This window comes from Bos indicus x Bos taurus, chromosome 8 (assembly GCF_003369695.1).
Source record: "Bos indicus x Bos taurus breed Angus x Brahman F1 hybrid chromosome 8, Bos_hybrid_MaternalHap_v2.0, whole genome shotgun sequence".
NCBI classification, from domain to species: Eukaryota; Metazoa; Chordata; class Mammalia; order Artiodactyla; family Bovidae; genus Bos; species Bos indicus x Bos taurus.
In genome coordinates this window covers 25037432-25055098 of record NC_040083.1, presented here as the reverse complement: position 1 = coordinate 25055098, position 17667 = coordinate 25037432, and the positions used below count along the sequence as shown (strand labels likewise).

General features: G+C 42.0%; 1 protein-coding gene across 1 annotated transcript in view; it reads right to left on the bottom strand.

Moving 5' to 3' along the window:
- Positions 1 to 17667, bottom strand: part of SAXO1 (stabilizer of axonemal microtubules 1) — a 110042-nt gene that overhangs the window by 2454 nt on the left and 89921 nt on the right. The window contains exon 3 of the mRNA XM_027550789.1: positions 11146 to 11348. Coding sequence (XP_027406590.1) covers positions 11146 to 11348 — 203 coding nt within the window. The remainder of the gene's footprint in view (positions 1 to 11145; positions 11349 to 17667) is intronic.

Genomic DNA, 17667 nt, shown 5'->3' with positions numbered 1-17667 from the left:
AGCATGCATCAGCTGACTCCCTTTTATTGTTGAATAGTACTGGAATAAATTTTGTTTATCCATTCATCATTTGATGGGCATTTGGATTGTTTTCATCATTTCGTTATTATGAAAATTTCTGCTGGAACATTTATAGACAAGTGTTTGTGAGGATATATCTTTTCATTTTCCTTAGGTCAATACCAAGAAGCGAAATTGCTAGGCTATATGTTTAATTTAGGTTTAACTTTTCAGCATACGGCCAACTTCTCCAAAGCGGGTGTGCCACTTCACATTCCTACCAAGCAATGTATGAAAGTTCTCATTTCTCCACATCTTCAACACTTGTTATTACGATTTGTTTTTTAATTATAGGCATTCTATAGTGGGTGTTTAGCGGTATCTCATTGTATTTTAATTTACATTGCCCTAATGATTAAAATTTTTGAGTGTCTGTGTATGTGCTTGTTAGCCATTCATTTGTCTTTGGTAAAATATCTACCTAAATCTTTTGCCCATTTTCTAACACAGTTGTTTGTTTTATTTTTGAGTTGTGAGTTATTTTTGTATTCAAGACTACAAGTCCAATGCCAGATATGCGATTTGTAAATATTTTTTCCCAATCTGTCACTTACCTTTTCATTTTCTCGCTCAGTTCAATTCAGTTCGGTTGCTCAGTTGTGTCCAACTCTTCCCAACCCCATGAATCGCAGCATGCCAGGCTTCCCTGTCCATCACCAACTCCCGGAGTTCACTCAAACTCACGTCCATTGAGTTGGTGATGCCATCCAGCCATCTCATCCTCTGTCGTCCCCTTCTCTTCCTGCCCCCAATCACCCCCAGCATCAGAGTCTTTTCCAATGAGTCAGCTCTTCCCATGAGGTGGCCAAAGTACTGGAGTTTCAGCTTCAGCATCATTCCCTCCAAAGAAATCCCAGGGCTGATCTCCTTCAGAATGGACTGGTTGCATCTCCTTGCAGTCCAAGGGACTCTCTCAAGAGTCTTCTCCAACACCACAGTTCTTCGGCTCTCAGTCTTCTTCACAGTCCAACTCTCACATCCATATGTGACCACAGGAAAAACCATAGCCTTAATTAGACGGACCTTTGTTGGCAAAGTAATATCTCTGCTTTTTAATATGCTATCTAGGTTGGTCATAACTTTCCTTCCAAGGAGTAAGTGTCTTTTAATTTCATGGCTGCAGTCACCATCTGTAGTGATTTTGGAGCCCAGAAAAATAAAGTCTGACACTGTTTCCACTGTTTCCCCACCTATTTCCCATGAAGTGATGGGAGCGGATGCCATGATCTTTGTTTTCTGAATGTTGAGCTTTAAGCCAACTTTTTCACTCTCCACTTTCACTTTCAAGAGGCTTTTTAGTTCCTTTTCACTTTCTGCCATAAGGGTGGTATCATCTGCATATCTGAGGTTATTGATATTTCTCCTGGCAATCTTGATTCCAGCTTGTGTTTCTTCCAGTCCAGTGTTTCTCATGATGTACTCTGCATATAAGTTAAATAAGCAAGGTGACAATATACGGCCTTAACGTACTCCTTTTCCTATTTGGAAGCAGTCTGTTGTTCCATGTCCAGTTCTAACTGTTGCTTCCTGACCTGCATACAGGTTTCTCAAGAGGCAGGTCAGGTGGTCTGGTATGCCCATCTCTTTCAGAATTTTTCACAGTTTATTGTGACCCACATAGTCAAAGGCTTTGGCATAGTCAATAAAGCAGAAATAGATGTTTTTCTGGAACTCTCTTGCTTTTTCCATGATCCAGCGGATGTTGGCAATTTGATCTCTGGTTCCTTTGCCTTTTCTAAAACCAGCTTGAACATCAGGAAGTTCACGGTTCACGTATTGCTGAAGCCTGGCTTGGAGAATTTTGAGCATTACTTTACTAGCGTGTGAGATGAGTGCAATTGTGCGGTAGTTTGAGCATTCTTTGGCATTGCCTTTCTTTGGGATTGGAATGAAAACTGACCTTTTCCAGTCCTAGTTCTTGCTAGTATCTTTTAAAACACACAGAGGTTTTTAATTTTTATAAAATTTACTTTTTTCCCCTATGTCTTAGTCTAAAAGATTTAAATTTTTAGCTCTTACATTTAGATCTCTGATCCTTTTTGAGTTAAATTTTTAGTATGGTGTGAAGTAAGGTCTAAGTTCATGTTTCTGCAAGTGGATATCCAATTATCTCAGCACCATTTGTGAAAAAGACAAATTTTCAGCTACTTTGGTTTGATTTTCATAAATAAAATTTAGAATCATACCATGCCAATTTCTTCAACAACAAAAAACCTGCTGAAATTTTGATAGGAATAGCACTGAATCTATAAATAAATTTGGGTGAACTGCACCTTAAACTGCATTGAATCTTCAATCTACAAACATGGATTCTCACTACCTATTTTGATATTATTTCTCATTCTACAAGGCTTCCATTACCCTGATAACCAGATAACCAAAACCAGACAAAGTTATTACCAAAAAAGGAAATCACAGGCCAATATCACTGATAAACATAGATGCTAAAATCCTCAACAAAATACTAGCAAACAGAATCCAACAACACATTAAAAGGATCATATACCATGATCAAGTGAGGTTTATCCCAGGGATGCAATGCATATACTGATACTTCAGTATATGAAAACCAATCAATGTGATACACCACATTAACAAACTAAAGGATAAAAACCATATGATAATCTCAATTGATGTAGAAAAAAAATTCAACAAAATTAAACCAGTTTATGATTAAAAAAAAAAAAAACTTTCCAAAGAGTAGGCATGGGGGAACCTATTCTCAATATAATAAAAGCCAGATACAACAAACCCACAGCAAACATTATTTTCAATTTTTTAAAAACTGAAAGCATTTCTTTAACATCAGGAACAAGATGAGGGTGCCCACTCTCACCACTATTATTCAACATAGTTTTGGAAATTCTATCCACAACAATCAAAGAAAAAGAAATAAAAGGAATCCAAACTGGAAAAGAAGAGGTAAAACTCTCACTGTTTGCAGATGACATGATACTATACATAGAAAATCCTAAAGATGCCACCAGAAAACTACTAGATCTATTTCAATGAAGAATTTAGTAAAGTCACAAAACACAAAATTAATACACAGAAATCTCTTGCATACTTATACACTAACAACAAAAATATCAGAAAGAGAAGTTAAGGAAACAATCACATTTATCATTGCAACAAAAAGAGTAAAATACCTAGGAATAAACCTACCTAAGACAAAAGAGCTGTATACAGAAAACTATAAGACACAGATGAGAGAAATCAAAGATGACACAAACGGTGGAGAGATATACCATGTTCTTAGACTGGAAAAATCAATACTGTGAAAGTGACTATACTACCCAAAGCAGTTTACAGATTCAATGCAATCCCTATCAAAATTACCAGTGGTATTTTTCACAGAGCTGGAACAAAAAATTTTATAATTTGCATGGAAACACAAAAGACCCCAAACAGCCAAAGTAATCTTGAGAAGGAAAAATGGAGCTGGAGGAATCAGGCTCCCTGACTTCAGACTGTGGTCATTGCTTAGTTTCTAAGTCATATCCAAATCTTTGTGATGCCATGGACTGCAGGCTTTTCTGTCCGTGGGATTTTCCAGGCAAGAATACTAGAGTGGGTTGCCATGCCCTCCTCCAGGGGATCTTCCCAACCCAGGGATCTTCCCAACCCAGGGATCAAACTCACGTCTCTTATATCTCCTGCATTGGCAGGAGGGTTCTTTACCAATAGAGCCACCTAGGAAGCCAGCAGACTATACTACAAAGCTACAGTAATCACTATAGTATGGTACTGGCAGTTTTTTCTTTTTAATTGATCTTACTTTTAGGCCTAGATTTCTAAGAGCTACCCTCTATCACAGCATAGTTTCGTAATCAGCCTCTGATTAACCAGAAGTTATACATAAGCACCGTCTTCCTACTGGCTCAGACGGTAAAGAATCCACCTCCAATGTGGGAGACCTGAGTTCAATCCCTAGGTTGGAAAGATCCCCTGGAGGTGGGCATGGCAACCCACTCTGGTATTCTTGCCTAGAGAATTCCCATGGACAGAGGATCCTGGTGGGCTGCAGTCCATGAGATCACAGACTTGGACACGAATGAGTGACTAAGCACACATACTTAGGCACCTTAAGCCACTAAGGTTTTCACCATTTGCTAATGAATCTGTGTGTGAGTTGGAGAATACAGTCAAAGATTGTACAGTTTGCAACTTTTTCCCAGCTTTTGTTTTCTGCCACGCGGTCTCGTATCTCCTCTGCATATGCACCAGGCATCATATTCAGCCACAAAAGATGAGTAAATAACTAGACCCTTTCTCTGATCTCTTGAGCCTGCACACTGCCTTGCCCATAGGCAGTCTTCCAGACCATCAGGAATATGTATGAGCTTCTCAAGGCCCACCTCTGAGTCTGTCTCATTCTCTGAGTCTCTTTGGTAAATTTCTGACTGATCTACTGGTCTGCTGCTTGTTTCAAGTAGTACTGCAACCTCAAACTAACCGCAGAGGCTGTCTTCCCTAATTTTTTTGCCATTAATGTCACTATTGTTTTTACTGAATTGCCTGAGTACGCACTTTTCTCCAATCAGCCCTCACTGGCAGCAAAGTTGCTGGTTTTCGCAGCCTAGCCTGCCCAAGCAGAACTACCACACAGATGGAACTTGAGGGAGGGGTGATGGAAGCAGCCCCAGGATAAAACACCACACATTCCCACTGTTCATAACATTTTTAGTAGTTTTTCTTGAATAAATGGTTCTCAACTTGTTGTACCCCTTTGGTTGAGTTCCAGAGTCCTAAAATGGTTGGTTTTTACTGTTTTGTCCAGTTTTATTGTTGCTTTTTGGGGAGAGAATTTGTCAAGTTCCTCACTCTGCCATGCTGTAAGTCCTGACATCCCCACCCCTAGGCACACTCTTAAGCTTATTTCAGGCTAATAATACTACCAACTATTTATTTTAAATTGGTTTCATTTTAATTGAAAATCTAATCTTTCTCCAAGAGCTATTAATGGCTCTATCAGCATCTTGAAAGCATTAGGGGGCCTTAGAGGGAACCATCTTGCTGAATATAAACCACATGTTTCCCCCTCAGACTTCAAGCCTCACTGAAATGAGGGTATCTACCTGTAGATGCCTACACACTGCCTCAAGGTACATGGGGGTGGGTAGGACAGGGTTTTCTGGCCCTCTCCCATGATGGATGAAGTGTTAAGAAAACAGGTTCCTAAACTAAGAGTTGCCTCATATGATTTCTGATACCCAACAATACAGTGGAAACCACATTATTATCCAACCTCCCAACTTCCTCCACCCAGCGTATATAACAAAAAAACCTCAGAATTCCACATGACAAACCATTCACATGCCTGAAAAGCCATCAGTAAAAGCCCTTCAGGGCCAGGGTGTCATGTGCGTAATTGGCAAGAACCTCTTTAAAAGGGATTCCATTCAATAATGTGTCTAAAAAAAAAAAAAAATAGCTAAACCTAAAGCTGAGCATCAAGTAATTACACTCTCAATCTTTCCAATTGCACAGTGTTTTGAAAATGCCAAAATTACAACCAAATGCTGCTGGAGCAAATTTTACTAGTGGTTTTCTGGAGGCCAGTAAAGGCACTGGCCATAAGAGTAGTAAGAGAAAAGTTTGCATATTTTTCCTATGCAACAATAGCAAGCAGAGCATATAGACATAACATAGATGCACCCATTGAAATACATCTATTTAATGACCTTGATCTTTGGTTTCTACCCCACCTTCCCTTTGGAAGGAGAACCAATGTATAGACACAAAACCATAAAGACTGCTACAGAAGACTTATTAAAGCAATACTATTTCCATAAGAGAAACAAGTCATCACATGAGCAATAAGCCAACAGATAAGGCAAGGATGTCGCCCCTCAAACGTGCATGAGGTTGTGCAGGAGGCAAAGAGCAAACGTCCTGGGCCTTCCCCAAGCTTCACTCCTGCCCTCGGCCGGCACCCGCCGAGTAACAGACCTGGTGGGGATATGTGCAACTGTAATGCCAAACTATGTCACCGGGAGCCCTTGTAAATAGAGACCTAGAAGTATTCATTCATTTATTACCTCACTAAACACATCTTCACCACAGCATCCCCTGTGCTAAAAGTGGAAAATAAATGTTTGGCATTTAAGGCCAAGTTTTGGAAGCCACTATATCCTAGAGGAGTAATGGAAAAAATTAACCACTGAGATTATATGATATGGTAAGTATTATTCAAAAAACTAGGTTACACATAGGTTACAACTGACACCGAATGACAGATGTTTTCTTTGACTACAAACTGAATTGATTTTAAACCTGAATTTCAGAGAACTATGAAACCTACCCTCAGGTACATATGTAGCCAGAATAAACCCAAAAGGTCTAAGCATGCCTGGTTCAGAACAGTCCTGTTGCCATTTCCTTCAGTCTGTGTAAGTACACTTTTGGTAGGAATGTAAGTTGGTGCAGCCACTAAGAACAGTATGGAGGTTCCTTAAAAAACTAAAAACAGGGCTTCCCTGGTGGCTCAGTGGTAAAGAATCCACCAGCCAATGCAAGAGACATGGGTTCGATCCCTCATCTGGGAAGATCCCACATCCATCTGAGCAATTAAGAGTGTGTGCCAAAATTACTGAGCCTGTGCTCTAGAGCCCAAGAGCCGTAACCACTGAAGCCCACGTGCCCTAGAGCCCATGCCCCACAACAAGAGAAGCCACTGCAGTTAGAAGCCACACACTCAACCGGAGAGCAGCCCCTGCTTGCTGAAACTAGAGAAAAGCCTGCACAGCAGTGAAGACCCAGAACAGTCATAAATAAATAAATAAAAGTATTTTTTAAAAAAGAGTGAGAACGTATCTTTTTGGGGGGAAAAAATGAAAAACAGAGCTGCCATTTGATCCAGCAATCCCACTACCGGGCATGTATCTGGGAAAAAAAAAAAAAACAACAACAATTTGAAAAGATACATGCACCCTCAATGTTCATTGCAACACTATTTACAACAACCAGGTCATGGAAGCAACCTAAACGTCCACCAACAGAGGAGTGGATAAAGAAGATGTGGTACATGTATACAATGGAGTATTACTCAGCCATAAAAAAAAAAAAAAAATCATGCCAATTGCAGCAACATGGACGGACCTAGAGATTATCACACTAAGCGAAGCAAGTCAGATAAATACAATATGGTATCACTCATATGTGGAATCTAAATAAAAGCATACAAATAAACTTATCTATAAAATAGAAATAGAATTACAAATGTAGAAAATAAACTGTTACCAGGGGGACAGAGGGAAGGAATAAACTGGAATACTGGGATTGACATATACACGCTATTATATATAAAATAGATAACAAAGAAGGACCTACTCTATAGCACAGGGAACTCTACTCAATACTCTGTAATGGCTCATATGGGAAAAGAATCTAAAAAAGAGCGGAGTCGATATATAACTGATTCACTTTGCTGTACAGAAGAAACTAATACTACAGTGTAAATCAACCGTACTTCAATTTAAAAAAAAATGTAAGTCTGTGCCAGCAGACAAATTTCTGGTACCTATTAACTGCTTTTAAAAAAAGAAAATAGGGTTTTCTCAATACTAACTTTCTCAGTAAGGCAAAGTCAGCCATGACTCAGTTTTACCAGTAGAATACTATTCTCTGGTTTGCAGAGGGTAATTTGAGATGTAAATGTTTGGAGAAGGGGAAGAATATGGCAGATTAGATATTTTTTTCTGTGTGTTGATTTTGATGGGGGATTATTTTGCGGGAGGAGAGGAGGGAGATGTCCTTTTAAATAATACCACTGGGATACTCCATCCTTGTCAACCACTAAGGAAAGCGGGGAGTATTTCTCAGCCCTAAATCTCTCCTTGTACCCAGGGCAAGGTGGAGAGGGGAAGCTGAGCTGAGCAGACAGCTGTTCTGAGGAGCCTCTGATTCTGTCAAGACTTGTAAATCCAGGAAGCCCACAGGGAGGATGTAGAGAGGAGAGGATGCGGTCAGATGAGCCCTACCAGAAGCCCTGCCTCCTCACCCATCAAAGGGAAGTGCTCACTTGGGCTCTGTTTTTTCCTGCCTGCTCAGTGTCCATTTTTTGCCCTCCTATAAACACTGGGATGAAAAGCGAAACAGAGGAGCCCTTCAGAGGCCAAAGTGCCACCCCACAACGTGCCTCATTGGGCTGACTCCTTAATACAACATCTGCCATGGTGCCTGCCTTGTTGAGGGTAACAGACAAAGAAAAAGGCAGACCCCTGCTCTCTTAGAGCCTGCAATCTAGCCAAAGAGACAAACGTTAAACTAAATTACAAAATGAATTACGAAACAAGGTAGGATAAGTCAGCCTTCAAGCACCTTACAGGATGTGTCTGGTCTGGCATGGGGGAAGGTCTGGGGCACCTTCAGAAGGTGTGATGCTTCTGCCCTTTGCAGAAGGATGAGCACTGGAGAGGGGACGGGAGGGTGGCTCTCTAAAGAGGGAAGGGCAGTGCAACATGCCCTGAGACAGAAAAGAAGTGGAGCAAAGCAACTGAAAGCAGCTCCTGTGGCCAGAGTAGAGGGGCTCAGGGAGGAGGAGCAAATCTTTAAGCCAGCAGAGGAGTGGGCAAAGGTGGGGGAGTTTATCCTAAGAACTGGAGTGATTATTTGAAGAGTTTTAGGTAGAGAAGAGGTCAGGTGAGATTTCTATATTCAAAAGATCTCTCTGCTTGCTTTCTGTGGCCAACAGAGATGAACTGATAAGGTTGGAGAGACCCGCAGCTAGGCGTCCAGCAGTACACATGGAGAAGGCAGGGTTTGGTTGTTACCAGGAGGATGCAACAGAAGGACAGAAGAAGAGAGGGGCTGCAGTGATAAAACATGGAATAAGCTGCATGGGAACAGACACAGGAGGGGCTGATGATGATGAGAAGGAAGGTTGAGGCATCAGTGGGCTGGAGGTCCCAGTGAGGCCAAGGACTGTCACAGGGGGAGTAAATACAAGAGCCAAAAGGACCAGATGGTGGAGGGCACGAAGGTGGAGCTGTTTGGGGATTTGACAATGTCCAGAATGTGGCTTGGCAGAAAGTGGCTATGGAAGAGTAAAAGATAATAGATGACACTAAAGAAAGTAAAAGGACAAAAGAAAAGCAAAAGCAGAGATACTCAGCCACATTTAGAATCTTCCAGAATGACAGATTAACAGCTCCTGGAAGGGCTTCAGGAAGATTCTAACATCCCCTCCAGCCTCTCCACCTCCCCATGGCCAAGTGTTAAGCTTGACTAAGCCACTACTGGGGGCTTCCCTGGTGGTCCAATGGTTAAGACTCCACGCTTCCAATGCAGAGTTGCGGGTTAGATCACTGGTTAGGGAACTAAGGGGCTTCCCTGATAGCTCAGTTGGTAAAGAATCCACCTGCGATGCAGGAGACCCCAGTTTGATTCCTGGGTTGGGAAGATTCACTGGAGAAGGGATAGGCTACCCACTCCAGTATTCTTAGGCTTGTCTTGTGGATCAGCTGGTAGATAACCTGCCTGCAATGTGGGAGACCAGGGTTTGATCTCCAGGGACGATCCCCTGGAGAAGGGAAAGGTTACCCAACTCCAGTATTCTGGCCTGGAGAATTCCATGGACTGTATAGTCCATGGGGTTGCAGAGTCAGACACGACTGAGCAACTTTCACTTTCACAGGGAACTAAGATCCCATGTGCTGCATGATGCAGCCAAATTTTTAAAATACCACTATCACCACAGGCACGCAGACATCACAGACATGTGACAGGGACAGTTTTGCGCGTATTCTTAGGGTGACCATGTACATCATAAGCAGCACAGTTACTGATCACAAACCTGGCCTCCACCCATCCCCATGGCATCAGTCCTGTGGCTCGTGCTCCATAGAGTGAATGACTGCTACCTGCTGCACACACCACTCGATACCCTGTCTCTCCTACCAGACTACAAGGTCAAGGTCAGGTCATTATGCTTCCCTCACGGGTCCTAATACCATGCCTGGAATGCAGAAAATGCCCAGTAAAGGAGGAAATTAGCAAAACTAATTTACGAAGTTCAGAGTCAGCACAGTGGTCCTCTTCTGGGTAGGGACGGTAACTAGAAGGGAGTATCGATGCTATACATTTCAATCTGCATCCTGTTTCCATGCGTATTCACTCAAAATTCATTGGTCTAATTTGCCTTTGTACTGTCAGCTATCTGGCAACTCACCAAGGGATTCTCACTTTCCTCTAGAACTTTCCTAAAACTTTTGCAGTCCAATAGGAATTAAAGATGAACAGGTCCTTGCTGGCTATCTATTTTACCTATAGCAAATACAGCACAAGGAACTCTACTCAATATTTTATAATACCTAAATGGGAAAAAAATTGAAAAAGAATAGATATAAGTATACATATAACTGAATCACTTTTCTGTACACCTGAAACTAACACAACATTGTTAATCAACTGCACTCCAATATAAAATAAAAATTTTTTTAAAGATTAAAAGGATTGATGTATTATTCAGGAGGAGGTACTCAGCCCATTAAAAATAATACAATTTTACAAATTCAGTAGTCTCTATATTTGCACATTTTTCTGCATGTTACATTTCCATAATTTTTTAACAAGTGAATGAATCAATCAGTGGTGAAACCCAACTTGGCTTAAACTTGAACTGCTTGCCCAATACAGGATGGGAATGGCAAGCTGAGGCAGGCACTGGTACATATTTTCTGTAGGAGGCCAGATATTAAATGTCTTAGGCCTTGCATGCCATATGATTTCTACCACAGCTATTCAACTTTGCTGCCGAAGCACAAACTTAGCCATAGATAATATAGAAACCCAATGGGAGTGGCTGTGTTCCAACAAAACATACTTATGATGCTGAACTCTGAATTTCATTTAATATTCACATGCCCTAAAGTAAGAGTCTTTCTCATTTTTTTTTAATCATTCAAAAATTTAAAAACCATCCTTACCTCTCCAGCTGCACAGAAACAGGCTGAAGGCCAGATTTGACCACAGAAAAGACTGCCCAGCCCGTGTACTGAGGGCATGTGTGCATAAAACCCATTTCCCAGTCAGCACCCAGGCTCGGCCCATCCTCCCCAACCCCGCCCCTCCAGCCTCTCCCACCTTTGTAAGTAGGCAGACTCTCCATCTTGTCCCCACAAGGGTATTTACTGTCCCGAGGTTTGAAGGGATCAACTCGACAGAGGGGGTAAGGGTTGTAATCTTGTTTATATGTGGTCTGCAGATCCATGTTCTCTTCACTTGGGACGAACGGGTTGGGCTGGTGGATCTTCACTGGTAACACTTTGTGAGGCCCAAAGTCTCTCCTGTAGGAAAATAAGCACATGCCTTGGGAGCCCTTGCCTCAGAATAAGGCTCATGGTTTCCATTCAACCCAATTCTACAGGCGCTTGCTGAGAAGCCATCCTCTCCTCTCTACCGTCACTGCTCTGCCTCCTGTTTCCCACTTTTGACAAAGACATTGCCATTCACTTCTCATTCAGGTTATACACCGTCAAGGGCCAGCCATTCACCAAGTGCGTGCTCCTTACCTCCACCCTGCAGCTCATCGGTTCCTCTTTCCTCCTCAGTTCAGACCCTGACCATTTCCCATGGGTCATGTTATAACCTATAACCTGGGCTTCCTGCATTATTCCCACCACCTGCCACTCTTCTATCCTAGAGAGCCAAAATCAACTTGTCTAAACCCAAAATCTTACCCTTTCACTCCCTAATTTAAAAATCTTCCAGATAAAGCCCAACTTTCTAGCACAGGATGCAAACCTTCCTGGACCTGCCTCGGCCTTCCTCCCTGGCTGCACCCCCCTCCCCTTCCCCCTCATTCCCCACCCCCATCCCACTGCAGCCACCCAGGACCACTGAGAAGGTCTCTCCTGTGCCTGCTGTCTCCACCTTCCTCCCCCAACCTATTCATTGTGGAGCTGACTTCTATTTTTCAGGTCCCCCCACCTCCTTCTCTATGCTCCCAATAGCTCATGCTAATATTTATCTTCTTCCTCTACTTAACCTCATAGAAAACCAAGAAGAAAAGACCAATAAATGCAGACAATGAACCTTTCACTTCTCAGCTCTCTAGCATCAGCACTCCCATTATTTCAGAGTATATGGAAACAATGGAATAGAAAAATCAAGACATTCTATGAAAAACAAGTATCATATACAAATGCATATATATGGAATCTAGAAAAATGGTACAGATGAACCTATTTGCAGGGCAGGACTAAAGTCGCCAACTTAGAAAACAGACACAGGGCAGAGAGGGAAGTGGAGGCGGGCAAGAACTGGGAGAATGCCACTGACCTATATATATATTGTATGTGTGTGTGTGTGTGTAAGTCTCTCAGTCATGTTCAACTCTTTTTGATCCCATGAACTATAGCCCACCAGGCTCCTCTGTCTGTGGAATTTCCCAGGCAAGAATACTGAAGTGGGTGCCATTCCCTTCTCCAGGGGATCTTCCCAACCCAGGGACTGAACCTGGGTCTCCTACATTGCAGGCAGATTCTTTATCTTTTGAGCCACCAGGGGAGTCCATGTGTAAAACAGATAGCTAGTGAGAAGCTGGGTGTGTAACCACAATGAGCTCAGCTCGATGGTCTGTGATGATGTAGAGGGGTGGGAACAGAAGCTCGAGAAGGAGGCAATAAATGTACACGTACAGTTGATTCACTCTGTTGTACAGTTGAAACTAAATGCAACACTGTAAAGCAATTTATACTCCCAACTTAAAAAAGAGAAAAGAAAAAGCATGACACTCTACTATACACTCTCTTCCCAAAGCACCCCACCGTTCTACAAAGACCAAGACACTGCAGCACCACCACCAGCACGAAGTACCCTGGCTCAGCCTGGGCGCCCACTGCCCACCAGCTGCCCAGGGCAAACTCTTCAGCATACATTTCCCTCTTTCTCCGAGAACTTCTGCTTCACACAACAGGCTGTTCTTGCCTGAAACTCATTTATCCAACTGGACAGGGGGAAGGTGGCTTTTCCCTAATGGCACTTCCAAAACGACCTCACCAAGGGAAGGGGAAGGCTTCCGGACAGGAAGACATTGGGCCCAAACACCAGTAAAAACCTACTTCCCCGCCGAAATCTGGAGCAGTGTTACTGAGCCATGCTTGACTAGCAGAGGCAACACGCTCCACTGTAACCTGTCTTGCATGAATTATACATATGGTTGTCAATAAACCCAAACCAGGGACTGAAAGTGCTTGGTGGGAGGGGAGGAAGGAGTTAGGAAGCCGGAGAATTAGTTTCCCTAGGGCTCCAAAGGGGAAACAGGAGATGCTTCAGTTGAACTCCCTGTAACACCCTCTGGGTAGGTTTAAAAATACATCTCAGCAGCAGTTACCGGGCCTGCAGCCTGGGCTCTGTCCCCAGGGGCTCCGTGTTGGCAAATAGCAAGAGGAAGCGCAAAGACCTGAGGCAGCTGACAGCTGACAGTGTAAGTCAGGGTTTATGGAGGGAATGGGCTGAATAAGAACCCAGGGATCAGCTCCCCGCTCCTACTTTTCTAAGCGTGCAAGTGCCTCACACTGATATCTGTTCAAAGCTAAACCAGCTGCAGCAGGGAACTAGGACAGTCAGGCCCCTAGGCTGCCAAGAGAAATGGGAAGGCCCAGAAAACACTGGCTGATAACCAGTTAACTATAAAGTGGCTTTCATCAGAAAGTTTGTGTTCTCGAGGAGGGCTCCCAAGGGGAGGTGGCTCTCCTCATTCCCCAGAGAGCTGGAGTGGGGTTGGAGGCAGCCTGAGACCTTACAGCTCCATACAAACCTGTGTTCACTGATGGCTACCCAAGAGTTCAGCCCTGTTCGCTTCCAAGAACGTGTATCAGAAGATACCAGGTGGCAGGTGATGAGGAACAAAGCTGAATGCCCATGCTGCCCCACAGAGCCCTCCCAAGCCCAGAGCAGCCAGGGGTGCCTTCCTGACATGAGCCCGTCACACCTTGGAACCTGCACACCGAACACGAGACATTCTCTTCTGCTATTACTTCTGCTGTGAAAACCTTCCCACAAGGGCTGCCAGGCTCTATGATAACTAAAATGTACTTAATGCCCCCATTTCCTGCTGCTACAAGGAAAGAAAAAAAAAAAAAACAGGACTTCCCTGGTGGCGCAGTGGATAAGAATCCACCTGACAACACAGAGAGTACAGTTCAACCCCTGGTCCAGGGAGATTCCACACGCCTCAGCAGCTAAGCCCATACACCACGACTAACTGAAGCCTTGCTTGCTAGAGCCCGTGCTCTGCAACAAGAGAAAGCCCTGTGCATGGCAATGAAGACCCAACACAGCCAAAAATAAATTTTTAAACAGAAAAGCACAGGTGACTGCCTACAACTAACCTCACCAATTCATGGACTTTTCCTGAAGTTGGTTTCTCAATAGCAAAAGGTGATGTAGCAAAATCCTCATTTACCATGTTCGAGGAACGAAACTGTTAACTGAATCTTCCTCTCCAACACAAAATTCAAGACAGTTTATGAAACATCATCAATGGATTGAATTTACTGATCAGTTATAACCAAGACATATGATCTTGGGGAGGGGAGCAGTGATCTACCTCTGAAGAGAGGAAAGTAGTTTAAACTTTAATTCATTTATCCTCCACCCAAAATTATTTATCATGGCTTAAGAATGAATTGAATCAGAATTTATGTTTCCTCATTATGTTTTTATGTTCAGAACATTTACTGAAATCTATCATTAACCACAACATAACTTCAGGTCCCCAACCTCTCATAATCTTACAGCCTTTAAGTTCATGTAAAAGAAAAATATTTTATCCTTCCCAGAAATTGCTCAAATTTAGTAGGTTGTGTGTTTTTTTTTTAAATAATACTCCCTTCTCTTCCTGGGGTACATTTCCTAGCTCCTGTGCCCATTTTGACTCTGAACCAAGAAAAAAAAATGATCAAAGATGTTAAGTTTCTTTTAGGTGCACAGTCATAAAAGTTATCTAGTATGGAAAGCCCTGAGTTAAACTCTGAGTTAAGTAAAGGTTAAAGAGAACCTGCTGGGAAGCCAAAACGATTTGACTTCCCATCATTAGGCAAAGTTAAAGGAAGGCATTTGACAAGAGTCTGGCAAGAGGAAGAACATAACATAACAGCTAACCAGGGTCATGAGCCTGGAAGAGGGAAAAGGATATTTTCATTATGATAAAGGGGCTACACAATACTTTGTTCAATCTCTTTTTAATTTTTAAAAAATGTTTAATATTTGTATAATCCTGGCATGCTAGAGAATTTTTTTTTAATCTGGCCATCCCAATTTTCACATGGGATCCCAACCAGGGATCAAACCTATAGCCCCCACATTGGAAAAGTGAAGTCTTAACCACTGGATCACCAGGAAGTCCCTATTTTTAATGTTTAGCCGTGCAAACTTCAGAATTTGTTAATATATCCAAACAGTTGATCATATTAATAAGCAGAAATAATTTTAAGAGCTCCTGCCCAGAAATTAACCCATGCACTTATGATCAATTAATCTACAACAAAGGAACCCAGGATATATACAATGAAGAAAAGACAGTCTCTTCAGTAAGTGGTACTGGGAAAACTGGACACACACATGTAAAAGAATGAAGTTGGAACATTCTCTAACAATACATACAAAAATAAACTCAAAGTGGATTAAAGACCTAAATGTAAGACCAGAAACCGTAACATCCTAGAAGAAAACAATACTCTGACATAAATCATACCAATAGTTTTTTCTATCTGTTTTCAATCTCTCCTAAAGCAAAGGAAATAAAAACAGAAATAAATAAATGGGACCTGATTAAAGTTGAAAGCTTTTATACAGTTCAATGAAATGAAAAGACAACTTACAATATGGGGGAAAATATTTGCAAATGATATGAGCAGTAAGGGGTTAATATCCAACATATATAAACAGCTCATACAACAGAACAAAAAATTGATTATAAAACAGAAGAGCTGAACAGTCAACATTTTCCCAAAGAAGACATGCAGATGGCCAACAGGCACAGAGAAATATGCTCAACATTGCTAATGATCAGGAAAACACAAATAAAAACCACAATGAGATATCACGGCAGACCTGCCAGAATGACTATTATCAAAATGAACGCAAATAACAAATGTCAGAGAGGAAGTAGAATAAAGCGAGCTCTCGTACACTGTTGGTAGGAATGTAAATTGGTGCAGCCACTGTGGAAAACAGTATGTAGGCTTCTCAAAAAGCTAAAAACAGAACTACCATATGACCCAGAAATTCCACTCCTGGGTATATATCTGAAAGAAACAAAAACCCTAATTCAAAATGATACATGCACTTCTAGGTTCATTGCAGCACTACTTAAACAACTGGCAAGATATGGAAGCAACCGAGTGTTCGTTAACTAATGAACAGAAATTGTGTGGTGGGTGTATACCACACCTTTTCTGATACATACATACACACACAATGGAATACTACTCAGACATAAAAAAGAATAAAGTTTTGCCATTTGCAATAACATGGACAGACTTGGAGGCTATTATTCTAAAAGAAATAAAACAGAAAAAGAGAAATACTGTGTGATATCACTTACATGTAGAATCTAAAAAATATAACAAACTAGTGAACATAACAAAAAAGAAGCAGACTCAAACCAGTGGTTACCAGAGGTGAGAAAGAGGGAGGGGCAATATAAATAAAAAGAGGATGACATTATAAATAAAAAGTAGGGGATTAAGAGGCGTAAACTATTATGCATAGAAATCTACAAGGATATACTGTACAATACAGTAAAGCTAATATTTTACAATAGCTATAATGAACTATAACCTTTAAAAGTTGTGAATCACGCTTCCCTGGTGGTCCAGTGGTTAAGAATCTGCCTTGCGATGCAGGGGACACAGGTTCTGTCCCTGGTCCTGGAGGATCTCACATGCCTCGGAGCAACTAAGCCTGTGTGCCACAGCTGCCGGGCCCACACTCTAGAGCCTGTGCTCTGCAACAAGAGGAGCCACTGCAACAAGAGGGCCGCACACCACACCCAGAGAGCAGACCCCGCTCACCACAACTAGAGAAACGCCCATGCCAGCAATGAAAACAGAGTGCAGCCAAACAGAGAATGTTTTTAAAAAGTTGTGATCACTACATTGTACACTTTTAACCTATATAATAGTATACATCAACTACACTTCAATTCAGGGAAAAAAACAAAGCTCCTCCTCTTGGCCCAAAGGCAATCCTTTCACCTCCCCCCCCTAAATCTCCTCCCTCTTTCTCAAGGATCAGTGGTTCCACCTTTTCCTCTTACTGGCTGCTTTGTGTCAGTATTTAAACATGCTTCAGTCTCCCCCATTTTCAAAGAAAAACCATAAACAACCCTCACTGCAGTCCACTCCACATCTCTCCTCTAGAAAGTTATCATTGTTGGTTAGTTGCTAAATTCTGTCCAATCTTTAGCAACCCCAACGCAAAATTCAAGTTAGTTTGTGAAAGAATATCTATGGATTGAATTTACTGATTAGTTGTAACCAAGACAAGTGATCTTGGGGAGGGGGGCAGTGATCTACCTCTGAAGAGAGGAAAGAAGCTTAAAGTTTAATTCATTTATCCTCCAACCAAAAATATTTACTGTGGCTTTAGAGTGAATTG